Source organism: Aspergillus chevalieri, chromosome 4, assembly GCF_016861735.1.
Source record: "Aspergillus chevalieri M1 DNA, chromosome 4, nearly complete sequence".
Lineage (NCBI taxonomy): Eukaryota > Fungi > Ascomycota > Eurotiomycetes > Eurotiales > Aspergillaceae > Aspergillus > Aspergillus chevalieri.
Window position 1 is genome coordinate 1899457 of NC_057365.1, and position 27214 is coordinate 1926670.

General features: G+C 49.2%; 8 protein-coding genes and 1 non-coding gene across 9 annotated transcripts; 4 read left to right on the forward strand and 5 right to left on the reverse strand.

Annotated features, from left to right (window-relative positions):
• Nucleotides 1-14: 14 nt before the first annotated feature.
• ACHE_40701S (putative eukaryotic translation initiation factor subunit eIF-4F) lies at nucleotides 15-4733 on the forward strand (the record flags this gene model as incomplete). Its single annotated transcript, XM_043278929.1, has 5 exons — nucleotides 15-665; nucleotides 803-1222; nucleotides 1418-4024; nucleotides 4078-4544; nucleotides 4595-4733. The coding sequence occupies 5 exons, from the start codon at nucleotides 15-17 to the stop codon at nucleotides 4731-4733; spliced, it is 4284 nt and encodes a 1427-aa protein (XP_043136659.1).
• Nucleotides 4734-5870: 1137 nt separating this feature from the next.
• On the reverse strand, nucleotides 5871-5964 carry ACHE_t40009A. Its single transcript has one exon. It is a non-coding gene; the product is annotated as a tRNA-Phe (tRNA).
• Nucleotides 5965-6460: 496 nt separating this feature from the next.
• ACHE_40702S (uncharacterized protein) lies at nucleotides 6461-6814 on the forward strand (the record flags this gene model as incomplete). Its single annotated transcript, XM_043278930.1, has 1 exon — nucleotides 6461-6814. One exon carries the CDS (start codon nucleotides 6461-6463, stop codon nucleotides 6812-6814), a length of 354 nt encoding a protein of 117 aa, XP_043136660.1.
• A 2638-nt stretch (nucleotides 6815-9452) lies between these two features.
• On the reverse strand, nucleotides 9453-11495 carry ACHE_40703A (uncharacterized protein; the record flags this gene model as incomplete). Its single annotated transcript, XM_043278932.1, has 1 exon — nucleotides 9453-11495. One exon carries the CDS (start codon nucleotides 11493-11495, stop codon nucleotides 9453-9455), a length of 2043 nt encoding a protein of 680 aa, XP_043136661.1.
• A 791-nt stretch (nucleotides 11496-12286) lies between these two features.
• ACHE_40704A (universal stress protein) lies at nucleotides 12287-13767 on the reverse strand (the record flags this gene model as incomplete). The annotated part of the gene is made up of 3 exons (XM_043278933.1): nucleotides 12287-12958; nucleotides 13014-13392; nucleotides 13448-13767. 3 exons carry the CDS (start codon nucleotides 13765-13767, stop codon nucleotides 12287-12289), a joined length of 1371 nt encoding a protein of 456 aa, XP_043136662.1.
• A 2649-nt stretch (nucleotides 13768-16416) lies between these two features.
• Nucleotides 16417-17283, reverse strand: ACHE_40705A (uncharacterized protein; the record flags this gene model as incomplete). Its single annotated transcript, XM_043278934.1, has 1 exon — nucleotides 16417-17283. One exon carries the CDS (start codon nucleotides 17281-17283, stop codon nucleotides 16417-16419), a length of 867 nt encoding a protein of 288 aa, XP_043136663.1.
• A 1866-nt stretch (nucleotides 17284-19149) lies between these two features.
• On the forward strand, nucleotides 19150-21959 carry ACHE_40706S (uncharacterized protein; the record flags this gene model as incomplete). The annotated part of the gene is made up of 12 exons (XM_043278935.1): nucleotides 19150-19245; nucleotides 19304-19480; nucleotides 19540-19781; nucleotides 19840-19936; nucleotides 19995-20193; nucleotides 20248-20469; nucleotides 20527-20723; nucleotides 20794-20974; nucleotides 21033-21209; nucleotides 21279-21494; nucleotides 21561-21759; nucleotides 21818-21959. The coding sequence occupies 12 exons, from the start codon at nucleotides 19150-19152 to the stop codon at nucleotides 21957-21959; spliced, it is 2145 nt and encodes a 714-aa protein (XP_043136664.1).
• Nucleotides 21960-23117: 1158 nt separating this feature from the next.
• On the reverse strand, nucleotides 23118-25007 carry TRK1_2 (potassium transporter; the record flags this gene model as incomplete). Its single annotated transcript, XM_043278936.1, has 2 exons — nucleotides 23118-23843; nucleotides 23892-25007. 2 exons carry the CDS (start codon nucleotides 25005-25007, stop codon nucleotides 23118-23120), a joined length of 1842 nt encoding a protein of 613 aa, XP_043136665.1.
• Nucleotides 25008-26254: 1247 nt separating this feature from the next.
• On the forward strand, nucleotides 26255-27152 carry ACHE_40708S (uncharacterized protein; the record flags this gene model as incomplete). Its single annotated transcript, XM_043278937.1, has 4 exons — nucleotides 26255-26436; nucleotides 26501-26791; nucleotides 26858-26938; nucleotides 27005-27152. 4 exons carry the CDS (start codon nucleotides 26255-26257, stop codon nucleotides 27150-27152), a joined length of 702 nt encoding a protein of 233 aa, XP_043136666.1.
• Nucleotides 27153-27214: the final 62 nt, after the last annotated feature.

Sequence of the window (27214 nt, forward strand, 5' to 3'; positions counted from 1 at the left end):
AACCAACCTGTCTAATGACCTCGATCCCTCCTCAGAAGCAAGGCCTTCAAGGACAGAGCGCTTCCTCTGATACCCCCGCGAACACTTCCTCTTCGTCGCCCGCGCCGCCGGCCAACCGGTCGTCCTACGCCAACGCCACCAGAAAGTCCGCGACGGACTCGACCGCCGCGCCCGTCACCGTGGGTGGCTCTTCGCAACATGGGCAGTCGACCTCAGCATCTTCTGTGAGCGGCAAACCCATGCAACAACAAACAAATACCACCTCTTCCACCTCCCCCGGCGTCACCATCGTCAATGGCGCTCCCGCTTCCCAGCAGCAGCAGCAGCAGGGCGACCACTCTCGCAAACCCTCCGTGACCATCACCTCCGCCGGTACTTCGGGGGGCTTCCCCAACGGGGCCCCTTCCAGTCGTCCCAACAGCTTGCAGTTCGGTTTTGCCAACCAGCAGACTTCCCCCATGGGCAATCCTGCTGTTTTGGCCGGCCAGCCGCAGTCCGGGTTGGGTGTGTCGCCTTCCATGAACCCCCGCGTTACCTCGCCTCAGACCTCTCCGTCACCTATCCCTCAGCCGGCTTCTAGTGGTGGTCGCCCTCCTCCGTCGTCTTACCAGTCGCAGGGAAATGTTCCGAACTTTGGCAGCTTTGGTGATGCCGGTGACGCAAACGTACGTTCTTTTTACATTTCAGGCACCAACAACATTGCTTCTTTGGGCATTAAAAAAATATTCCCTATATCTTGTTTCACCTGGACATACCGAAGTTTACAAATTGCTAACATGTTTTCTTCTTTTTTCCTGAATAGCGCCCGCAAGCCCCCCTTGGTCCCGGCCCTCAATCGACTCATCTCCGTCGCGAATCCTCTCAGTCTACGCATAGCGATATGAGCAACCAGATGGGTGGCGCTCCCGCTGGTCCCGGCCGTGGTGGCTATGGTGGCCGTGGCCGCGGATACTCGCAGTCGGGCTATCAGGGTCAGATGCCCTACTCGCCGGGCCCAAACTTCCGTACGCCCAACCAGCCTCGCGGCGGACCCAACATGGGCCCACAGTTCCAACAGGGCCGTCCGCTCGCCCCGTTCCCCAATTCGCCACACCAGGCCAGCCGCAGCCCAGCTCTGGCCAACGCTCATCCCACGACTCCCCAGATGAACCAGGTCCCCATGGCTCCTCCCCAGATGCCTCCTCAGCCGTTCGCCTACGGTCAGCACATGGCTCCCCAACCTGTGAGACCCCACCCTCCTGCTTTTGGCAATTTCCCGCGTTCTGGTCCCATTCCCAGGAGAAGATCCCAAGGGCCCCGTGTTTTTACTTCATCCCATGCACCCCCTGCACTTCCTGTTCCTATACCTAATTTGGCTCCGGAAAGTGGTCAGTTTCAACAGCTTGAAGAATATCTAACACGTGTGAAAAATCCCCAGGCTTACCCCCATGCCTACGATCCCAACTACGCCTACTACAACCCTGCCGCTTATGGCATGGGTCAGATGCAGTACATGACTCCTCCGTCGCCGCAACCGCGCCCCGGTATGCCCTTTAACCCCCAGGCTCCGTACATGCAGAACCAGTACCCGCCACAACCCCCCACCCAGGCGACTCCTCTGTCTCGTACGCCATCGCAGGTGTCCAACGACCGTCCCAACTCGAGCCTCGGCCAGCCTCAGCCCCCGGCTGGTCCCCCCGGCGCCGGCCACGCTCACAACGCCAGCCGCTCGTCCAACAGTCCCGCCCCCAGCAAGCCGCAGTTCGTTCTTCCCTCGACGAAGAGGAGCCCCATCGTCATCAAGGACCCTGGCAGTGGTGCCGTCAAGACCTTCGACAGCAAGGGTCCCGGCTCTCCCGCTCGTGGTACCCCTTCGCCCGTGAAGATGGCCACTCCTACTTCCACCCCTCCTCCTCGTTCCAACAACGGTCCCGAGCACCAGCGATCGGATAGCAAGGCCACCAAAACGGACGAAGAGAAGAAGAAGGAACTGAGAGACGCCGTCCGTCAGAAGATCGAGCAGGACGAGGCCGAGCAGCGCCGCAAGGAAGACGAAGAGCGCAAGAAGAAAGAGGACGAGGAAGCCGCCCAGAAGAAGAAGGCTGAAGAAGAGGAAGCTGCGAAGAAGAAGGCTGCCGAGGATGAGGAAGCCGCTCGCAAGGCCATGGAAGACATGAGCCTGAAGGATAACAAGGACGAGAAGAAGGATGAAGTAGCAGCCAAGCCGGCTGAAGAGCCCAAGCAGGCCCCTGCACCGCCCGCTGATGATGATGACATTGACTTTGATGCCATCGAGCGGGAGATGGCAGAGATCGAGGCTAAGGAAGCTGCCGCAGAAGCCGACTACTACGCCAAGAAGCAGCGCGAGAAGGAAGAGAAGGAGCGCAAGGAGAAGGAGGAGCTTGAAGCTTACGAGGCCAACATGAAGAATGCTGAACGCGAGGCTGAGGCTCTCGAAGAGGAGCGTGAGAAGAAGCGCGAGGCCGCCGAGAAGAAGACCGAGCCCAGCACTCCTGCTGAGAGTAGTGCCTCGACTCCCATCTCCGACGTGTCCATGGGCCCGCCTGGCAAGCCCGCCAGTGCCGCCAAGAAGCCCGCTGCGCTCAAGCTCGAGACCAGCAAGGCTGTCGAGCCTCCTCAACCCAGCGCAGCCATGAAGGCTCTGCACACAGCCCGCTTCGTGGTCGACCTGAGTAAGATCTCCTACCCTTCGTCGGTCGCCTCTCCAAACCCAGCTCTGAACGCCAACGCGCCCGCGGATCGCAAGTTCCACTACAACAAAGAATTCTTGCTGCAGTTCCAGGCCGTCTTCAAGGAGAAGCCGTCCGTCGACTGGGATTCTCGCGTTCGCGAGACTGTGGGCGACACCGACTCGTCGCGTCCTCAGTCCGCACGCACACCTATGACCAGCCGCACTCCTTCTCGCACGGGAGGCATGCCTCAACCGTTCCAGATGGGAACATTCGGCGCCCCGAACCGTCACAGCTTGCCTCCGAACACCGACCGCATTGCCATTGCCAACGCTGCCCGCACTGCTTCGATGAACAACCCATTCGGCCAGTTCGGTCGTCCCGGTGGCATGGGCATGGGTCCTATCGGTGGACGCGCCAGCTCCTCCGGCATGCCTGGCTCGCCTCGTGTGGGCTCCAACCGCACCAACACCCGCAACAACAGCAAGCGTGCTGAGAAGCACCAGGCCAAGAAGGAAGAAGAGATGGCCAAGAGCATGCCGCTCACCGCCAGCATGGAAGTCAAGCCCCTGCAGGTTTCCGGCACTGGCTGGAAGCCTCGCAGTCTTGCACAGCCTGCCGGCGCTCAGGCTGCCCCCGCCCACATGCCTCCGGACATGGTGCAGCGTAAGGTCAAGGCTGCTCTGAACAAGATGACCCCCGAGAACTTCGAGCGTATCGCCGGCCAGATCCTGGAGATCGTGTCGCAGTCCAAGGCAGAAAACGATGGCCGTACCCTGCGGCAAGTCATTCAGCTCACCTTCGAGAAGGCCACCGACGAAGCCCACTGGGCGTCCATCTACGCCAAGTTCTGCAAGCGCATGCTTGAGACCATGAGCCCCGAGATTCAGGACGAGAGCATCCGCGACAAGACCGGCGCCGTTGTCACCGGTGGCAGTCTCTTCCGCAAGTACCTGCTCAACCGTTGTCAAGAGGAATTCGAGCGTGGCTGGAAGGTCAACCTGCCGCCGAAGCCCGAGGGCGAGACCGAAGAAGCCGCCATGATGTCCGACGAGTACTACGCTGCCGCCGCTGCCAAGCGTCGTGGTCTTGGTCTCGTCAAGTTCATTGGTGAGCTGTACAAGCTGGGTATGTTGACAGAGCGTATTATGCACGAGTGTGTTAAGAAGCTTGTCGACTACGAGGGTATGCCTGATGAAGCTGAGGTTGAGAGTTTGACCAGTCTCTTGCGTACCATTGGTGCTAGCTTGGATGTTTCTGAGAGGGGACACGCCTTGATGGATGTCTACTTCAGTCGCATCCAGATGATGATGGAGACTGAGGGTCTACCTAGTCGTATCCGGTTCATGCTTATGGTAAGTTATTATGCCCTACAACATGGAATATGCTTTTTTTCTGACTCGAACAGGATGTTATCGATCTGCGCAAGGCCAACTGGATGTCCAAGGACGCCGACAAGGGTCCCAAGACCATCCAACAGATTCGTGAAGAAGCCGCCCGCGCTCAGCAAGCAGCCGAGATGGAGCGCATGCGCCAGCAAGCTTCTCGTGGTGGCGGTGGCCGTCCCCCGATTGGCCGCGGAGATGCTCGCAACTTCTCTGGATACGGTCAGCAAGCTCCTCCTCCGGACTTTGCTTCTAGCAAGGTCGGTAGCGATGATCTGCGTCGTCTGCGCACGGGCCGGACTGCCAACCAGCCCATGTCGTTCGGACCGTCTAGCATGCTGGGCTCGCGCAGCAACAGCCGTCGGAACCTAGGCCCCGGTGGCAACTTGGTCCGTGGTAGTGAAGACAGCGCGGCCAGCAGCCGTACCGGCACTCCTCCGGCCGGCAAGAAGGAGGACAAGGAGGCTGCTTCTTCGATCAACGCTTTCAGGTACGTACCTTTGCTCGTTTTGCATGGCTATCATATCTAATGAAAGACAGTGCTCTCGCCAGCTTGGAAGACCGTGACAACTTGGCTACCTCTCCTCCGTCGAACCCTACGTCACCTATGCTCACCAAGGCTCAACCCACAGCTGGCCAACCGGCAAACCCTCCGTCCAAGGACGGCGAAGCATCATAGATTTCTTTTGACTTGAAATGTTGATGAAAAAAAGTCGTTCTTTCTTGAATTATGACATCTTCCCCTTCTTTTCTTCTACCATTTATCTCTTGTTTTCTAATCGACGTATGTACAATCATCCGTTCGACCTAACATGGGGGTTTCGAATTTCGAATGGACCATTTGTTCGTTTGTCCGATTGGTTTGGCAGGGGATATTCTTCTTTTCATCTGTTGATGTTCCCTTTTTTTTTTTTTTTTCTTTTACCTTTTTTTTCCTTTCTCCCTACTGCATTTCCAATACCCGGCAAGCCAGAGGCTTTTTCCTTTGCTCCTTTCTGTTCGGAACTAGAGAAAACGAAGAGATGAAGCTCCCGGCCAGCCACGACCTTGCTGATGTTATGCGAGAAGTCTTTTTCTTTCTTCAATAGCTATGTTCTCTTTCTGTTTGTGTCTGTCTGCATTTGCATGAACCTTGGTGGTGAACGAAACGCCCTTGTAATGGTGTTCCTTTTTTCCGAATTTTCTCTTGCTCATATTAGACAAAAACTGAACTCGTGTTAGAAAAGTTTCCACCTACTTTTATCTACTTCCATCTATCTACCTGTGTCGAATAAATATAACTAGTTTTGAATGGTTGCATGTGTCTGCTTAGGGTTGACCTGATCCGGACTAGTAGATGTATCGAAATAGCTATTAGATTATTCAATCTTCTGCTTGCAATATACTTGATTATCCTCGTACAGCTCGATTCATTCCATCAGTACCTCCGGGACATCAGGGACACAAACAAACCAAAATGATGAGAAGGTTTAAGCTTCACACGGAAATAGTGTAAAACCGAATGTGCTCACCAGCTGGTTCTCTTAGATGAGAATGTGCAGCACGTTTTCTAAGCATCTGGAGAGCACACCCCAGAGACCACCACTGCAGGTTCTGCAAAAAGGTACACAAGCTTAAGAGTTTCCCCGAGCCTTGCGAAGAGCACGAAAAGATACTCTTGAGTTGTTCAAATAAGAGGCCCTAACAATCCTCGCGCGTATTCTCAGACTATCAATGGCACTTCGGTGAGTCCTTATCCGCGTGGTTCCGCAAAAATTTGAGCACCTCGCTGGATTCCCTGAAACAGCATGCACCTCGAGCAAAAACAAAAAGGTAATGGGATGGGTCGGATTCGAACCAACGACCTTTAGATATACTTGGCTGAAGTTAAACTCTTCAGTCTAACGCGCTCCCAACTACGCCACCACCCCACTAAACTGATAGAGTCAATTTTATTGTGTTAATTGAGAAAATTTGTTTTGACCTGCTCAGTTCACTGGGAATATTCCACATCAAAAGGGACTCAATTCGCTAAAACGGTAGTAGATGATCTATAGGCCAATGTGTGGGGCTGCATTCACTCCCCATCAACAATTGGCTTTTATCCATCCACGAGATAGAAATTATCCACGGCTTTTGTCGCCTCTATGGTGGGAAGAGCTTCCAATACAGGTCCGATGTCAAGAGCAAACCCAAGCTGTTATCTCTGGCAGTCAGCTAACAGGACATGTAGACGATCATTATCGTTTAGCAGACATCCAGATTGGCCACCGACCTTTTGCATGTCTGCTCCTTTGAAAATCGCCCGGATAAATGCAAGCGTTGCATTGAGAAGGACCGTGGTGACAGTTCGTATGTGGCAGTAAGTAGTATGTTAGTTTCCTTCATGGCTAATGCGTGTATCCTTCCCGACTCCCTCAAAGTGCAATGAACAGGTGCCCCGTCTTCTCTGCCACGCTCACCAAGCCCGCCACTGACGCTCGGAACTCTCGAAATCTGGCTCAGATGGCCAAGGAAGCAGACCTGGAGATACAGAGGAAACAGGCCAAGAGCAAGCGTATGTTAGCTTCTTTGGGTCATGTTGAGGTGCATGTGCCTGAGGTGCCCGCTCGTGCGCCATCTCCTGTTAGTGCAGCGAGTGAGGCGGAGGCTCCCCCGTCCACCGTACGTGCTTCTGCTGGTCACTTCCGGGACTTCCTTGGTTGGGATAATGTCGCTGTGTCCAGAGAAGGGAAAGTGGGAGGAAGTGCGCTAGTCAGGGTGGCGACTAACGCTTCGTGAACACTACTAATTCGCTTGATCAATCTGCCTTATCAAAAGCTTGCCACAGCGTACCCTTCGCATGGAACTCAAACAATACCAACATTGCAGCAACCCGCGCATTGATCATGGGCTCGTGTAGGCTCCTGCAAGATGCGGACGTCCTCTGCGAATACCTGGGCGAGCACCTAGGCTCATCCGATAAAGACAGGAATATGGTCGCTTTGAACTCCCAGTTACATAATTAATGGAACCGGGATTGTGGGCGTTCAAATGCCTTGGAATGACTGAGGGGCCAATCTCCACTTTCCTGGCATGAGAGTCTGGGTGTTGGGACGCAACGACAATGCTGTCGATATAATGGCCTGTCCACGTCCTCATTAAAAAAACATGGGCAATTTCTCTAAGCAGCCATTCCTCCACGTCACTACCAAAGCTGAATCCCGTCCATTATTATGTACAACTATCCATTTCCCTCACTCAAATGGAGGCCTTTTGGCACGCTATCCTCTACAAGGCGGGCTTAGTCTCCTCTTGTAGGAGCGTGCCAATCTGCTTCTCGAATAATTGGGAGGAATTTTGTACGTATCTGATTCATCTTCGTTACCCTGATTGGTTTCTCACATATTATCCTTAGACCATATTATTCCGAACGGGTTTCGCATTATGCGCGGAATTGGCTTCGAGACCAGCTTGATTGTGTTCAAGACCAATTCGCCCTGCGATCACCATCTCCGTGAGAGTGTGTTGAGGGGAATGACTGAACCCAAAGAGACAACTTGAAGCTTCACCTTGTCTCGCATATCCCTATCTCATCGGTTCCACCATTCAGGAAGTGTCCTGTGCTTAAGACAAATGGAGGAGGCAACTACAGTTGGTGTTCAAATTCGAAGCGCCACTGGTCAGCAATGAGCATGACCACCTCAAAGATAACGAGGACTCACCCTAATAAAGGAGGGGTTTGTCGCCAGGTATTCGACGGCAGACAGCGTACAACACAACAAATTTAGTACACTGAAACGCAATGGACCTGCCATGCTCCAAAGGAACAACTTAATAATAATAGGATCAGTCGCCAACGAAGGGTTCAAACGCAATTCCAGACGACGGCAGATGATGTCGAGTCTAGTCACGCGGTCAGCACTAAGCCATCCAATGTCAATTAATAATTGACGATTAGCCTGTGGCTGAGACTGTCGGGAGGAGGGACTGAAAGCAATCAACCAGTCACCCACGCATATACCCGTCTCGCAAACAGAGATATGTCCGATAGACACAAAATAATGTTGGAGCATGTGTTAGAAGCCAATCAATATCCGAAACGAATGCGCCCGCATTCATAACAACCCAGGCGGACATGGTCCGGAGCAAGTTGTTGACTAAGTCCCTGGGAAAGAAAGCATGGATGGTTGGAACCAACATATTGTACCTTTCAACCTTTGCTAAAGATTGACTCACCTAGATTGTAACGGTCACTTACGGCCGGTGCAAGCGTCATCATCTCATTCCATATCCTCATGGTTTCGAACATGATTTGAGCTTGATTACCGGACCCGATGTGTTGCAATTGCCAAAGACCCCACGTATTGACGTATGGGGCTCGTATGACGAGACAAGCCCAAAAACCAATCCTATACGAAGCCCAATATGCTTAGGAAGTGAAAACGCAACCCCTGAGCACCCGCTCTGCTCTAGGGGACTCTCAGGGACACTGGTGATTTCCAGCGGATATTGGGGAGCAGCCTTCCTCTCGCTGAAACTCGCGACTTATGATTGTGATAGTGACGACCAGAACACGTACGACAGTGGAGGAACCCTTGTCCCCATCAACAAGGGGACAACAAAAGAGCACACCTCGTTAAAATGACGCATCGGGCCTCTGTCGAAAGGCTGACATCGAAGCCAGTGGTCTTTCCATGTGCACGTTGAATAAGTTGCACTGATACAAATTTATTGAGGCTATCTTACTAGACCACATCACTGGCGAAGCAAACCAACATGTCTGGCTGAAGAACAGCCTATATCAGGAATCACCCGTTTGTCTCACTGAAGCCGTAATCAACCCTAGCACGGCAGGACAAGGTGGGCGTCCTAGAAGTCAAGTCCCGCCGCTGGCTTCCTCTGGCTCCCTAGCTATAGACTAGACTACGGCATGCAAGTTTACTCTTGTTATTCCGGAGGTTGGGCTGCCGGGCCATGTTCAAACCAAATGACTTAGGAAATATTTCTAGGACCGCTAGACTCTGATAGAACGTTTGGCCAACCTCTCAGTGCTGCCTTACGAAGTCCTGTTTGTTTCTACATCCTATCAGAAGCTTTATAATTGATATTCCGCGGAGGTTGTCCGAGATTATGCTTTGCATGGCACTCTGTGGCATTACGAGGAATTGTTCTCAAGGAAGTTATGTCCAGTAGAAGCGTGCTTTCAGGATGAGTTCTACCGAGGATTGCTTGGGATGAAGTGAGACTAAAGCTGCGCGGTCACAAGCCGGCCAGAATGGCAGACTTCAACGGAAGTACCTAAAAAAATACAGAATATCAAACGCATGTTATGAGCAACGAAATGAACTTTTATCATTAACAACAAAAGCAATGCAATCTAATACATACATCCTATCATATCATACAACCAACTCAACCCCCTACACCCAAAGACAACCTATAGATCCTTATTCGGCACAAACAACGGCATACTATCCTCCCAAATCGAATCCGTCAGCACCCTTTTGTTGCTCCCATCCGCATCCATAATCATGATCTGCCCATACGGCTGAAACGTCTGATCGTACAGCGCGCACTCATACTGGAACCCGAACATCCCCGTCGAATAGATGATCTTCCCATCATGCGACCACACCGCGTGTGCATCGTTCGCGCCGCTGCTCGTCAACACTTTGATGTCCGTTCCGTCGGGGTTCATCGTGCACACGTCGTAGTTTGTCGGACTGGTTTTGCGGGTGAAGACGATGCGGCTGCCGTCGGGGGAGAAGAAGGGGAGGTTGTCCCATTCTGTGGTTAGGGTGGTGATTTTGCGGGTTTCGAGGTCGAGGAGGCGCAGACCGAGCTGGTTGCGGTCGCCAGAGGTGGAGTTTGCGCCCCAGACGCGGTAGACGATTTTCTTGCCGTCGTGCGAGAAAGACGGGAAGCCGGAGTTTATGGCGGAGGTGTTAGTAGTTAGATCGGTGGTAGATTGGGTGAGAACCTCGTAGTTAGAGGAGCCGTTCGTTGGGGCGCGGACGAGCCACCCGCCGCTTTCGGCGCGCGTTTGGAACCAGTAGCCCACTCCCACGGTGATCCATCGACCGTCAGGTGACCAGGAGGGTTGGAAGGCGCCTGCGAGACCCTGGGAGACTTCAGAGGCGCTGATGAAGTCGGTGTTCATGTCGTCAAGGACGAGGCGCGCGGTGGTGTTGTCTGGGTTTCTGGAGACGACAGAGGAATTGCCGAGTTGTTTTTCGGTGTAGGCAAGGACGTTCCGGTTAGAGAGTTGCGGGAAGACATCTGTGAAGCGGTACTCCCAGTTGTCGTCCCAAGAGTACAGCTTCTTCTCCATCGGGCGGACGTTCCAGGCTGTCTTTTCGTAGACCATCTTCTTTCCGTCGGGGGACCAAGCTGGGGAGCGGAGGGTGATGTCCGTCGTGTTGATGTACCGACCGTTAGTGCTATAGAGACCCTCCTTGGTACCACCCTTGTAAAAGTACCCAACGGTACTCTTGTTATCGAGGAACTGCGGGAAAATCTTCACACCAGTCCCCGAAACCTCGACCCTGCGATCCTTGCCCGTCGCAAAGTCAACAGACACAATCGTCGAGTTTGCAGAGCCCACAGATTCCGGCCGGTGTGCATCCCAAGTCGTCTCACGGGTCATCTCGTAGTAAATAATCCGCGATCCATCATGCGACCACTTCGGGGATCCCAACGAGTACCCATTCTTCGAGACAATCTGTCTGAAATCAGACCCATTGGGGCGCACCGCATAAAGAGACAGTTCCTGCGTGTGCTCCCATCCCGAAACACCCAAGAACACAGGATCCCCATGCCCATACCATCCCGAGTTCCGATCCGACGAGAACGCAAGCCACTGTCCATCCGGCGACCACGACGGACGGAAGTATCCGTTAGGCAGGGATTCGTTCGCAGCAGGGGTCAAAGGCGTGTTGGTGACATTCCACTTCTTTCCAGAATGGATCTCCAGGACCCAGATGTTCGCCTTATATCCGTTCGTGGTGGATACGTATGCGGCGAGCTTGCCGTTCGGTGACAGCACGGCGCTATCCTCGATCGACGGGGTGGAGACGAGTTCCTGAAGGTCAGAGCCGTTGGTGCGGACGCGGTAGATATCCGAGTTACCATCCCCATTGCGCTCGCTGGTGAAACTGATCCATTGGCCATCAGGCGAGAATTCAGCGTGGTACTCGAAGACGGGGTTCGAAAGGAGAGGGCGTTCGTTGGTGCCGTCCGCGTTGGCGATGTAGAGCTGCGATGAACCAGGGGCAATCCGGTTCATCAAGAACACACCCTTCTTGCCTGCCGGGGCTGTAATGGCATCGCTGTTGCTGCTGCGTGCTGAGTGCACATGCGGATTACTTGATAGGAGATTGCTGGTATCCCGGGCCATCTGCTGGGCATACGGGCACGATCCCAGAGCTACCTGGGGAAGAGCCGCGAGGCCCAGCAGGGCCATTAATTGGAGAGAACGCATTGTTGATCTCTTTCCTTCTCAACGATTGACTTCTACACGAGAGAAAAAGAAAGGACAGGCTCGGGTTTATGTGCTTGTAGGTACAACACTGATGGTATCTCCGAGGTGCCGGGCATACTCCGGCGAATTAATTAACTCATCACTGGTAAATACTCTTCCATATGGAAGTGTCTGAAGCAGCTGCTCGTTAGACAAGCAAAACATCTCCTGCCAAGACGCCATCCCGCTTATCTGATCAGTTTTTAACGCGGCGGGGCGGAGCGGATCCCGATTTGGCAGGCAGCCCTCGGACTTAATTGCCGGGCAGAGCGTTGAACCGGGATGTTCCGATCAGATAGAGGTGGTTCTTCGGGGGGATTATCCGCGGGAGGCAATGATCCGTCAGAGATAACTTTGGATGTCGGAAATTATCAACGCTCTATTAATGTTTCTTCAGGGAGAGAAAACTTCCATTGGTTCTTCTCGTGGGGGATCAGGGACTGTATGGCCTGACGCGTTTACTGTTAGGTGATAGGAAATACGTTCTACGGAGAACCGTCTCAGTGCATGCCTATTTCATTCCCGTCAGAATTCATTGGAGTATCAAAATATGCTCATATAAGGCCGTGGCCACTAACGTTAACACAAAAATAATATGCCATGCAACACACCTTCAACACCATCCCGACTGCATAGCGCCATCAGCAGCATATGCGCCTTTACAAAGAGAGAAACCGAACGACTTCGAAAACGCCATTGAGAAGAAAGAAAACGCCTATCATGTTGCAGGCAACAAAGCACCGCCTCATTCATCACTTCGTCTCAGATCCATCCTTAGGAGTACCATCAGTAATAATCACCGGGATATTGGTTGGGTTGTCGCCCAGCTCTGACACCGCTCCAGAATCAACATCTGTAGCAGTAGGGGACAGGGCACCGCCTTGTTCGGTGGCAGCAGAAGGCAAATCATTATCAACTGGTGCCGTCTCGTCATCTTCCAATTTCTGTGACTGCCGCGCGTCCTCGAACTTGTCATGTCCCGAGCCCTCCAGGCTCTCACCGCTAGAGCTCTTCATAGTCATCTCAAGCATGGGAGCGGTCAGGTCATCCACGCTGCTCCTGCCAGAGGAAAGTGAACCCCGCGAATTTGCATACGACGGTGGCAGCCCAAGAGCCTTAGCAACTGCTGCCTCCTCATCTGGAAGCCTAGCCACGCTACTATCGGTGCTCGAGCTGGGATCAAAAATATGACTGCCTCGACGCTCGCTCAATTCCAGGATATGGTTATAGCTGCGACGGGAAGGATTGGCCAATCGCTTCTTTTTCTTCTTCTCACGCTTGGTTGACGGACGGACCACGATGACGGGGATCGGGGATTGCTGTAAACAGTACTTGGAGACCGAGCCAGGTAGCAGACTCTGCATGCCACTGAGGTTCCGACCACGTGTACCAACGATAAGGACGGCCGGCTCATAGATTCGAATCTATCAATCTTGTCAGCGTGTGGAAATGGGAATGGGATGATGGAACAAAACTCACCATGCGTTGAATGATATCCTGCACTTTCCCGACAGCCAATTCCAAGACTAAACTGATGGCCTTTTCATCCTGACTGTTCTTCTGAATCACTTGTTCAAACAGCTTCTCCGCCTCCTTTCGGTACCTGCCAGCCTCAATTCCCGCATCGCTTGCATTCTCCACGGCTCGAAGACAGACAATCTCATCACCATCGTCCACAAGCTCATCAATAAGCCACTCAAGTGCAAAGTCGGAGTATTCATTCTGATCCGTCCCGCAGAGAAAGGTCCTACTCCGTCGAGTACACTGGTAACCTTTGTGTTTGTAGTTCAACGTCAACGAGAAATCCGCTGCATCGGGGTTATCGAACGTGTCAAAGGAAACACCTCGTTCGTATGTACTACCGTCGTCAGCACCCAATCATCCCCAATCGAACTCAAAGACAAACGACTTACTTCGGCGGCGGAGGCGAAGGCCCACGACTAGCACTAGGCGGAATAACACTCTGCTTCTGTTCCTTCTCCTTCTCCTTCTGCTTCTCCCTGTCCTGGAACTCAATATGCGAACGCCTTAAGTTCTTCTCTCCCAGTCCCTTGTCACTCAACGACCGACGATGCTGGCGATTCTCAAACCCCCCTCCAAAACTGAACTGGATTGACTTTCTGCGCGGTGCTTCGTCGGCGTACGAAATGCGCTTGTTGGGTCGGGACGCTTCATTATCCTTGCGCTCGGAGTCGGATTCGAATGATCCCCTCGGTGACGATACCCTCGACATGGTGGAGCGGAAGCGTAAATTGTCCGTTGGACTGGTGTAACCGGTTTTGTCCAGATGAATGTGATAGAATCAAAGCTGTTATCGCAACCTAATCAGCTACGCCGCTGTAAACGCTCGAGATCCAGGGATGATGCGATCCGCTAGACGCAGATCTCATGGTTTGTGCCAGATCTCAACACAATAAGTGACTGACAGAAACAGAGCAGAGCAGGGATAAGACAGATAGAGATGAATGGAATGAGACAGACAGATGGTGGAAAGAGATATGATGCAAGAGGGGAGATGGGGATGATCGGTGGAGGAGGGGCAGCTACTAAGGCGGTGACGGGAGTCATACTTTCCTGATTGGGTAGGTGTGCAGACCGCCGTGGGATTGTTTTTCCGATTCATAGATACTGCTTAAATTATCCATGTGCATAATGTTATGCACTTTGATTCCCTGGATAGACTGCTAGGGCTAACACCGCTATGGTATCTTGTTGTGACGGCCCAAACCCACGCAGTACGGATACAGTACTCAATCTGGTCTGCACCACGGCCTGACGGCTGTGATCCGTGGATCGGACCCTTCGGCATGAATGGCTCAATTATTAATGTCATCTCCGGACATGGGACCAAAGTCTTCCGTTCCGAGTTTATCCCATGCCAGGGTCCGAGAACCGAGGAAGTCACCCGCTAGGAAGTACACGGGATATTATTGAGAGATATACTCGTGATGGACAGTATCAGTGTATCGGTGCTTGGTTGTCTGTACTTGTCTGTATTCAATCTCAGGTTGTATCTACTTGTGTATATTATTGTGCATGAGATTCCGTATACTAAGCACACTGAACATCGAATATGCTACGCTAAGAATGCCCAAGACTACGTAGGGCACAGAAGTGGGACCTGTCAATAGGTTAATAACTTTAATGACTCTACCTGACTCATTTTTCTCTCTTCAGTCATTGGCCGTCTCCTCGTACTCGAATAGTTAACTCCGGATTCCGGACATTAACAATTGAGTCATTCAAGTCTCTCCGTTTTATTCAGCGATAATCTCGAGCAAAAAAAAAAAAATCTGCATGCCATACAGAAAACCGGCACATCGGCATACATACTTGCACATAGCCTAGTTAGTCCTCAACGCTAATGTGCAAATTCTTCAGCAGTGGGGAAGTTGATCTTACTCCCGTATTACAGTACATACAAATACAGAGTACAAGTACGAGGAATCAAAAGTACTTCCTCACCGCCAAACACTAAGCTTATCGTTATCATATCATATCAAATCACATCGATAGATAAGCCCCACATGATCCGATCTCTGCCCATTAATCGTTCAAGCACTGGCAGGGCGAAAACAAGTCAGGTCGACAAGTTAAAATGCCACATTTGTCGGTGTCCAGAACGGATATGCGTTGTTCTAGACTTGACATGCGGTGGCTGTCTGCGTGTCGTGTTTCCCGGGAATACATAATGTGCACTGACACGTACAGAGGCCAGTTATAAGCGGTGTGCTTTGGGCTACAGAGATCTTCGCAAGTCGGTCACATGTGGGGGTTTCGCTGTTTGTTCGTGGTGGGAGGAAAGGGACAACGCAGTGCGGGGTGGACAAAGGGGAATACGGGGTTTTGATGGTGAAACAGAATGGGATAATGGAATTTATTGATTTGTTTCGTTTACTTTGGGATATAGCCCTACTTGGTTACCTGTTTCTGTATATCCAGCGTAGGTGTTCTGTGTTGGTAGGAGTTCTTAGCAATATTCAATGATATTCAATAACAATACTGGAGTGAAGCAAGATCTAGATCGATAACAATAATCATGATATGAGATCTCGTCAACATGATGTAACACCAACAACGTACCTACGTCAAGCAAAAACAAACCCCAGAATAACAAGACTGAACAGTCGTGTTTCGCAAAACTCTAATCTAGCTACTGTCATCGACCTCCTTCGTCCGCAAGCCCCGATTACTCTCTCCCTAATCCCTATGAATTCGGGAATCCAGGCTTTCAACGGGATATCGTACGTCCGCGGCTAGCGGCTATTGACAGCAGGCCCCTACAGAACCCGCCGTATATCCAAACCCATCACCCAAGGCGTAGAACCCCATCTCCTCGTCCATGGAACCAACCGGGGCAATCAACACCTTCATCCCTACAGTCCCCGACACCCGAATCCAAGACGCCGTCTATGGCCCCAGAAAACCGCGCGCACGTTATCCAACGATTATCCCGATCTGTGACCATTTGCTGGGTCCGGAGTGCAGCGGGCTATGGAGAAAAGCACGGGCTCTGTCGGCGGCATGTGGATGGCGATCAGCAGTGTTATTCGGCAGATTCGGTAGATGGGAAGCTCGACGACGAATTCGGGAATAGGCTTTCGATATAGGTTTGGTTAAGGTTACGGCAGTACGGGACCGAGGGTGCGCCGAGAATAAGGCGATCCGCCACATCCGTGTTCAGAGTTACAGGAAGAAACCGGGAAGTGTATAGGGATGAGTCAATTTTTATTGAGGCAATAGTCAATATACTGTATATCCAAGTCCAGACCATATGCAAAGCGCTAAATAACTAGGGTATCACGATCAAATGTACAACCATGCAAATCATAAATCATCAAAGCCAAATGCAAAACGCGTATATAGTAACTAAATGGGAAGCTCAGTAAGCTTCGATAATCGCACCCTGCGACTGGGACGCAGCGTAGTATCTTTGATCGAACAGACCTGCTTGGTCTGCGTCTAGTGGAATGGTATTCGACTGCGGTTGCTTTTCGTCATCCGCAAATGTGTCGAGTGTTTGTTGAGGAGGAGAGGGAGGCATGGTATCGTCTTCAGACTCCTCGTCTGAGTCTGAGGAGAGATCAGGCGGTGATTGCCGCGATGGCGACCGCGTCAATGTGAGATGTGCCAGATCCTCCGCGTCATCGTATTCGAATTCAGATTCAGAGTCGGAGTATCCATCGTCATAGTCCCCAGGGACTTCGCGTTCAGTCACGAAAGGCACGGGTGATTGAGTAGGTCGCCGGATGGGTGTGGTAACGGCGAAGCGCTCCTCCGCGAAATCATCCTCATCAAAATCGGAGTCATCACTGAGATCCGAGTCCGCATCCGACAGATCTTCCGGATCCCAATCATCTTCTGGATCTTCCACGATAGTGTCCGCCCATTGAATGTGTCTTGTATCGGCGAGCGGCGAGGACGGTGACGACGGTGACGGCGACGACTTGGACACGCCGTTGACAGTCTGATTAAACCAGCGTTCCTGTTCTTGCTCGGCATCGGCGAGATCCAACATCAACGAATCGAGAAGATTGGCGTGGCCGACGAGCAGTCGCAGGTCGTGGTCCGCCCGGGAAGCCTCACGAGTGAGCTTCCTACGGGCGGTGTGAGCGAGGTAGTATGTCTGAGTGATGCTCATATTCTTCTGTTGACGCCTTCGAGCAAGAGAAGAGAAGTAGGAGGAAGCGTCAAACGAGTCGAGAGAGTCGAGAGACGAAGAGGAGGAGGAGGAAGACAGCGAGGACATGGCGGGTGGTTGAGGTGCTTATGAGGTTATGAGCTCAAGTGGGATCGACCCAGCCAGGCAAATGCGTGTTGGTGACTCAGGCTGCAGCGGCCAATCACAGGCGGTCAGGTAGGGCGGTGAGTCAGTTGGTTGCGGTAGACGTGATAACTGGATGCAGCAAGGATTCTGTTGGCAAGGTATGTATGCAGTGTATGTACGGAGTACAGAGTAGAATTTATGAGAGGTGAAAAAAGAAGGGCGACCGCTAGTTTTAATATCCCAAATCTGATCCATAAGAAAGATTTCCTCCCAAGATTACTAGGCTGAAAGTTTTTTTATTTCTTTTTAATTCTTCGTTTCCTCTTGCAGGCATATCGGCGATCGGATCCCGACCGCATCCACCCGGTAATATTACAGTACACGGCCAACGGACCAACGGGCTGCCCGGTTGCCCGAGCATCTCTCGCGCGCTCGGAGCGCGATTGGTCCGTTCACCGCCTCGCTGTCTGTATTACCAATACAACGATGCAATACGCCAAGCCAGCCCTGCAGCTGATCCGCCGGAAGTTCGGCTCACTGTACTTCATTGGTAATCTACAGTACTTGTAGAGTCTACATGTCCATGGTACTCTGTAGCATTGTAAAGATTGATATAAAGACGTGATCCAAGTTATGGCATTAAAAATCAATACACTTGTGGTTGCTTGGAAATCATTCCATTATAAATGCTGAGTCTGTCCCACGGTCAGCGCCAAGCCACCGCCAGCTGCCTGGCGAGTTTCCCCTTTGGGCACAAACCCTCCGGTCCCGATTCCGCGGAGATTTGCTAACTCCGGCCGGATCGGAAGTATGCACCAGTCCATGTGTACAGTACGAGTACGAATTTGCACTGGGAGCGTCGTAGATATAGGCATTCTTCACTTAAACAACACTCCTGTCTACTTGTTCTCGTAAGGGCACCAGCAAGGCAGACAGCAGATCACTCACAGCCAACGCGTTTTGCAGATTATGTATGCTTGGCTGGGTCAACGCCAAGCGCCCTTGATCTACCACTTATTATGCACATTATGCGCAGTCTTATTCTTGGCCTTAGTCATGGTCATAATGTATGCACCGCCCTGTGGCTTGGCTTAACTGACAGCTCCACCGGACCGGCTCTGGGTCTAATACAAACCCCATTCTCGGTTCCATCTGAATACAGACACAAGAAACGGCTTTGTATGATCACACGACATTGCCAAGACAAAATCACTTGGGTAAACACAGATAATGCTATGCTGCCTGGTATCGATGCTGTGTAATGCATACCAATCACTCCAAGCCACGTTTGTAGGCAGATGAATTGTTGTCTGAACAGAGTATACAAGTACGATGTATATACATGCTGCAAGAGCCGCACTGTCAGATCGACTCTTACCAGGATTTCCTGTACCATGTTCTGTATGGTCGTCTGTGCTCATTGACAAAAGTGCCGGGGAAACGCGGAAATATCTGTCTTCGTTATGCTTATTTCATGTTTCATTCATGTGTCCGGTGTCATGTTCGGCTTGAAATTTCAAATGTCTAACCTTCAGTTTACTTCAACTTTTGTACAACCAGAAGTACAGGTTTTGATATCATGACGTCACGATCCGGGGTAGTTAGTCATATGTGGTTTCTTCAGCTCTGATGACCGGCACCGAGAGGGTAGGTGGCATCGACTCGTAAAGCGGGTCCCGCCACGCGCAAGTCACCTGACCATGTGGAATTTGTTTATACCGCTAGTAAGTAAAATATTTAAATACCTGTAAATCCTTTGAATTTCACTCCTTAATTTCTTCTTCTTCCTCCCGAATTCTCGATTTCTAGTTCTTTAAGTACTTAGCAACTACTCAGCCACTACTTGCAATGGAGAACACATTCATTTCTGAAGATCCTGGTTTTATCTTACAAGATGATCTATTTAGATCAATTGAAACCGACTTGAGTCAACCCCAGCAGGAGGTATATTATCTGTACTAGTTCCTAACTACTTTGACATTAATTGCTAACTAGATAGAAGGAAGAAAATATTCTTATTCAGCTAAGTGATGCCTCAACGAAGCCATTGAAGGTCCTTAAATTAGAATATACAAGTGATCTTCCGGAATATCCATCTACTGATCCTAATGGATATGGGTATGTTATAAATGTGCCGCCGAATCAGCAGAGGGAAACTGTAGAGGACATGGTTAACAGTGTAAATATTTCACAAGTACCTTACAAGCACTTGGTAAGCAGATACTAAGCACTTTATAGATTCAGTACTGTGTTCGACAAAATTATCGCAACCGGCCTTCCAGCCATTCTTCATTCCTAGGAACATCATATACTAGCTCCTCTTATAGATGTTCTGGTATAAAGATCTGTGAATATGCCGGTATACAACTGAAAAATATGCATCACACTCATGTTACAGATGATTTATGGACAATTTTGCAAGATATTCGACAGCGCATTCATGAGATGGAAAGAGATACAATCAAAGATGCTGCATATAGGTAAGAAGTACTTATCAAGCATTCCGTTATCAAGTATTAACTACTTATGATTCAATAGATTTTATCGATCAGCAAAAAATCTCTTTAAAAATCAACTATCTTGTTATCACTTTCAGAATTCTTGCCAGCCTAAGTTAACCCAAAGCTCCATTCCGGTAATTAATTATCCTAAGTGCTTATGGACTGCTTATTATAGTTGCTAATCAATTATAGAATCCTCTAGGTGGTTTCGATTTCTATGTTAGATGCATCAATGCACCATCAGACCCTGCAGGTCATTATACCTATAGAGTTCCAAAGAATGGCTCAGTGCACCTTCAGTTTCTTGAGGGATTGTTGAATAATGAAATTATTATGGATATGGAAGAGTGCGGTGCTGTTGAATCGATCAAGTCAAAGTCACTGTATTGTGGTAAGTGCTTATAAAATACTTAAAAACTGCTTGCTAAGTACTTATTGTCTCCAGCATATGATCATCCTCAGGGACCTGGAAAATTAGTACATGCTAAATGTAATGTGACTTTCCATTGGTTAATTCCCACTGATTTAAGTCAAAATCCATATTTTGTCTTTATGTCTCATGGTGTTCATACACATGTTCCTCCACCTCCACGAAAGGCACCTGCAAAAATTATGAATGGAATTCTGCAATTGATAAATCAGGCTCGGAGCCCAAGCTTGACACTGGGTAAGTGCTTCCTAAGTGCCTGATAAGTACTTAATGAGTGTTGATAAATGGCTTTAGGTACATTTCTTAAAAGTCCAGCATTACAATCATTCTGTGCTGAGCATAATTGCCATACAATTCAGCAAATTCATGAGAGTTTCTCAAATATGGACCCAATTCAAGCTGTCATTCGAAAACAAAGACTTCTCCATTATCCAGCTGGTCAGAATGTCAATGGTGTAATGTTCGAATTAGGAAAGAACAAAGATCTTCAGGTAAGTACTTCATAACTGCTTGTTCAGTACTCTATAACTACATAATAACTTATCAATTTTTAACATTTAGGAGTACATACATGAAGTTTATCAACAAAATGATCAGATCATGATAATATGCATTCTGAAAGAGCAAGCTGAATTACTTCATACATTATCTTCTATAGAGATTGATATGTCATTCAAACGAGTACAATCAAAAGAGATGAAGGAGGTGGTATTTGCCACATATTTAGCAGATCAGAAAAAGAGTAAGTAAGAGTACTTTTCAACCACTTACTAACCACTTACTAACTGCTGGCTAATTAGTTATGACTCTTTGTCGTGTCTTTACAACTGAAGACACTACAGAGGGCTATTATATCTTATTCAAGAAGATCTATCATATTGTGTATAAGTTGACAGGCAAGAGGATTACCTTTCGTGCCCTACATGGTACTGGTCTTCATGCTCTGGTAATGGATATGGACAATAAGCAAATTGAAGGTATCTAATAGGCACTCCCTGGCCATTTCACAATCAGTTATCAAGCAGCGGCTAACTAATTGGCAATAGGATTGGCTCAGTTTCTAATGGAGATTGATCCAGACCACCATTCACGTATATGGCTTCTAAAGAATGTTCTTCTTCTATGTCGAGTTCATTTCCTACGAGGGATTCGTGAAACTCTTCAAACTCATTCTCTTAATCCATACATCGGGACACGCATGGCTGCGCTTTTAGAATGTGAGTCTGAAGAGGACTATCATAAATGGTGTGATCTGTTAATCAGTAAGTACTTTCTTACTAACTAATTCAAATGCAAATTTTGAATAGTTAATAACTAACTATTTATAGAACATGAACATCCTGCAATTCAGAACTGGGCTCGTCATAAAAAGAGTGCGGTAATTGCAGCAGGTCTCAATAAGTATTGTTCTCTTATACCACATCATATCTTTGATATGGTGCGAAAGAGTACTAATGCTGTTGAACAAACTCATAATAAATCCAATCGTCGTGGAAAGCAATTGACATTGCTTCAAGCAATTCTTGAGTATGTACCTAATAACCACTTGTAAAGCACTTACTAACCACTCATTAAATACATCTAGATCATTGAAGCTAGATATACAGGACGTGCAGCAGAATCGAAGCTATAATTCATATGGTCTTCGACACCGCTATGCAACTCAAACTTTGGAGGCTAGCTTTCTAAGACATATGGCACGATCTGGTATGTATTTATTGTTATAGCTTGAAACCCCAATTGCAAGTGCTTGAGAAGCACATATAAACTGATTAACTCTTATAGAATCAGCTCGACAAACAGAATCTAACTCACCTGAGTTGAATATACAAGATCAAGATCAAGATCATATTTTCTTTCCCTCATCTAGTAGCGGAAGACCATTGCAACGAACTCCAAGTCGAAGGGGGAGCATGAGCCGGCGAGGGAGCTCTCGAGCTAGATCAAGGTAAGATCTATCTTAAATAGTCCTTAACTATTTGACAGCTACTTATAAAGTACTTACTAACTGCTTTATCTTTCTAGCTCATCCCAAGTTAGTCTCCAACGAGTTGCTACAGCTAATTCACATGAGCAATATCAAAATACAGAGCTACAGAACCTGGAGGAGGAATTGAAGATAAACAATCTAAAGGCCGAATTACTTGCAAAGCAGATTGAAATCAAGAAAAGAGAACGTGAGCTACGTGAGTTAGAGTTAGAAAATGGAGGACAGCATTAATCATTAATACATATATTTATGTACTTAATAACTGTTTTTTTAAGTAGTTGTAACTGAGCTTCCAGATAATCACTATATACGGGAACCGGAGAGATATATATACTATAAGTACGCTTTCCCTACACATACACATACACATACGTAAGCCGTCAAACTGCTGAATAGCATTAATAATTGTTTTGCAAATATTTATTAACTAATTTAAATTATAATCAATGCTTAAGCAGTAATCTCAAGTCTGTTTTAAAGCACTCATATTAGCCAGCATCGTAGTTGGCAATAGGTATGGTAAAAGCTCTGAAATTTAAATAACGGTAAGAATATTACACAATGAAGTTACGTGTGGCGCTTGCGTGCACGAGCCATATTCCACACGCCTGACTGGCCTTGGCACGCTAGTGCGTGGCGTTAGCTTTTAGCGTGTCGAACCCAACTACTTTCTGACCGGGACCTTGCTTCCTCGGCTGTTTGTCACACTTCGCCGACGGCAATCAGGTTCTAATCATTCAGAGCTCTAGCAGGGTTCACCGGCAATAGTCGGAGCGACGGAGATGATGGTCGCCGTTCCCTGGTTGTCGACTGATATTGCCATGTTGGGAAGTACCTCGGCATGTTTCCAGATCCATACAATTACGATAACATAGCAAAACAACAATACTGTGAGTCAGGCCAGAAGCGGCTCTCGTTCATTCTCTTCCGTATCTGTGACAGACAAAAGACTACTCAGATCTGACCTCCGTCGACGAATCCACCTTCTCCATCCTGATCCATCGCCCTCCTCATCTTCATCACCATCCTCGTGCTGCCGCAACTCATACGGCAACATAACAGCATGATCCAACGCATACGGCAGTCCCCGATGTCTTCCACGGACCTGCATAGCCAAAATCACCATCTTCGACACTCCCCGGAACTGCGAACACAGACTCGATTCCGTCCATGCGTATCCCAGTGACAAGCCCACAGTGCCGTATGCTGAGACCACTTCAAACAAAACCGAGAATAACGGAAAGTGATCGCTTTCCGCGAGCGCAATAAGGAACGTCCCCAGGACGATATACCACAGATCAAAACTGAGCTGTTTCTGGATATGGTACCAAAGGTCGTTTCGTCTAATTTGCTCTCCTTGGTCGTTATCTGTCAGAACAGATTCCGCGTCTGAGTAAATGGCTAGACTCTTCTCCTCGTAGACGTTTGTCTTGCGCATGGCGATCGTGGTGGGGAATGCGGAGATGTACATCATGACGACGAAGGAGATTTGTACTGCTGGGTGGAGGTCTGCGAGTGAGGTAATTGTGAACCCTGCTGTTCGCGTAGATGCGACCTGGAATAGCCCATTGATGAGCCAGGTGTATCCTTTGTCGTCGTGAAGGTTGTAGGATGGTTGCTTCTGGTAGGGTTAGGTCATGTTCGGCTACCATTGATATCAGGGACTTACATCCAGGAGAAGAAAGATGGCCAAATCAACGGCGTTCAGCACCAATAGAACCCCTAGCAGTCGCCATGTATCCGGTTCAGGAAACAAGAGCGTAAAGCATCTACGAGGGTGTCTCAAAAGAAATTCCAACTCTTCACGCCGTCCACTCGTCTCATCCGTAATCTTTCCCAGCATCCAAATGATCAACCGTAACATACACGGGAACCCCGTATTCCCGACAACAATCAAGAATGTCATGACCAAAAGAAGCAGCGGGACTTTGTTGAACGACGCCATCGAGTTCGGTGTCAGTGTGAATCCCACATCATTAAACGCCGAACTTGCCGTGAAAACGGCCCACCAGGCCTTCGGGGCTCCGATTTCATCAACGACATGGCCATACGCGGGGCGATATGAAATCACGCATAGTAGCGAAACAGCCCCAAGAACGTGAAAGATGATAAAATATCCCAGGAGGATGAAGAATAACGTCTTCAATGCCCGATACTCAGTTCCACCTAGTTCATCCTTCTGCGTCTCGTCCCAGTCCGAGTAACTGGCGATAGATGGATGCCACATAAACGGTGGTAGAGACGAGATTGCTTTTTGATGCAATTGCTCTCGCTGAGATGCTGCGACGTCAAAGGTGATACGCGGCCTTGCAGAGCTGGCGGCGATATGATTGATGGGTTGGGGTTCGCTCTCGCCGCCATATACATTTGCCTCTTGTATCGCAATTCTTCCGTCTGGCGTATTACTTTTCGTAATTGTCCCGTAGGCTCTATACCCACCCCTATCCCTTCCCCGAACAACAGCCTTAACCTCCCCAGCTACAGTTCTCAGCCTCCTCCGAAACCACGACAACCGCACCAACACAAGCAAGGAATTCACGAAAACCACATTCGTGACCATCGCCACCATCCACAGTATCACCTGTTGCCAGATACCCAAACTGTTCAAGTCCACGGGGTTCTGCCCGCTCTGCGTGGCAGCTCCCGAGGCGAGGAGGAGAGCATCAATGTAGCGTAGGCCTCCGGGGATGTAGAGAAAAATGGATGCTACAGCAATCCAAGTAATAGCATAGCTGTAATGAGCTGTGATAAAAGTATGCGTGTGTCCCCTTTGCCAGAGGGGCATACTGAGGCGTGGTCAGTCGTGTATGTACGTGGGACCGGGGAAGGGGCATACATGATGGGATTTATGGAGTGCAAGGATAGGAGGTATTTTTGGCGAATCAAATTAAGGCTCTGTTTGAGTTGGGGTAACAGTTTCTTTATGTCAGGTCAAAATAGACTCATGGGATTGTCGGTGGATTGGATCGGATAAATCCCTCATCGGGGCATTATCCAGTGGTATCCCTCTGCCACGTTAGTGCTAGAGGATGTTATCTGGGTCTATATCAAACAACAACTACTATTTATTGCCACTGTGACACTCCCGCATTGAATGAGATCTATGTTTCTAGATCTCAAGCATAAATACGAACGACTGTTCCCTTGCAAGTTTTATTTGTATTAATAGTATTCACCTTTCGGACTCATCAAATTCAGCAAAACTATATTCTTCTGAATTATATAAGCTAGTCTTTGAAGCCAGTGTCGCTCTGTTGCCATGCTCATCATTTGTTTATGAGCTAAATCGATTCACGCCGGCAAGTGGGAAATGGAGAAGAGGGGGAGACAAATAGGGAAGAGATGACGACGAAAGCGATGGAGACACGCAACAGGACCTAGATGGCTGTGGAGGAGGAGTTGAATGAGGAGAAGGAGGGGGCGAGGAGGTTGATAGGAATGACCGTGCCCGGTTGGCACTAGAGCCCTCTGGATAGAGGCTGACAAGTGAGATCGACATTTAGCAAATAATAGCATATTATATCGAAATATTCACTCACTCATAACAGAATCTAATTAAACCTGGGCTGTTGATGTCAAGATCCAGGCCATTAACTACTGCATAGCCCTCGTTCAGATCAGGGTCTTCGTATTCACTCAGCAGCTCCCCAGCTTTCAAACGCCTGTCGCCGGTGGCCAGGATGCTTTCAGTGAAGTCAGATGACCAGTTAGGCATTTTGCAGATCCAATCGAGATGCCAGTGCTCCATATTGTATTGTAGGATAACGTGAGATATTCTCGGGCATTGCTGTATTTTACTTCTCATCATTAGGCTTCCTCCAGCGGCGTACGAAAATAGGTTTAAGGCGTCATGCATAATGATAAGCGAATACCACATGCAGAGAAATAGGCTGCCCGCATTGGTGCCTGGCAGTAGTCAATATAGCCCAACCTCGCAGGCTCCATCTACTTAAAGTATCTATTCTATCACATATCTGCATCGAATACATGCTCATACCTCGCTTACTTTGCTTAATCAGCTACAAATACAGAATGCACATCCTCGACTACTACATGGATTTCACCGGCAAAATCATCAGCACTGGAGACAAGCGCTACTTCGTCGAGAAGCAGCTAAACGAAGTCATCAATCCCCAGCTCGCCCAATGCCACGTCCTCACGCTAGCGTACGACATGGAGACTTCGAATCCAGTTATGATCAAGATTCGCTACGAGTAAGCCCCTCCCTCTCCCTTCCCTATGCGTTTGAGAAGCCCTCCTCACTAACAAATGCCACAGCCTAAACCCAGAACCCTTCGACATCCACGACCCCTCAAGCCACAAAGAAATAACCGATGAAGACTTCCTCGATGAAGTCAAATGTATCTGGTACCTTAGCTTGCTTGGTCATGGACCACGGTATATCAAGTATGTCACTGCCAGCGCCAGTGCGGAGTTCCCGTATCCTGAGGGGCGGGTTTTTTTTTTGGTTACGGATAGGGTTCCTGGGGAGAATGTGGATGAGATTCGGGGGGAGTTGTCTGATGCGCAGGTTGAAAGTATTGGGGTGCAGCTTGGGTATATTCTTGAGTATGTTGCTTACCCCGGGAATAGAGATTCTTGATGTGTGATGTGATATATGGCTAACAAAGATAGTAGGGCGCTGGGACAAATGAACATCCTTTTGTACGATCAGGATCCGAATTGTCTGCGGTATGATATGCAAAATGGCAAACTGTGGGTACCTTCCTCTCCCATCCTTTTGCCTTATTATCTGTTAGGGCTTCTACTGACAAGTTCAAGGTACTTCATCGACCTATCCTACATGTGCTTCGGCCATCCTAAGGATGCCAACAGCAAAAAGACAGACCATGTTCAATATCTGGCAGGATGGACTAGTGAAGATAACCGAGTCTTGTGGGTTCGACGGTATCCAGGAATGGGCTGTTAATCGGGACAGAAAGGCGAGGGTTATGAGGCTGGAGGAACAGGGTGTTTTGTGCCTTTGAGCTG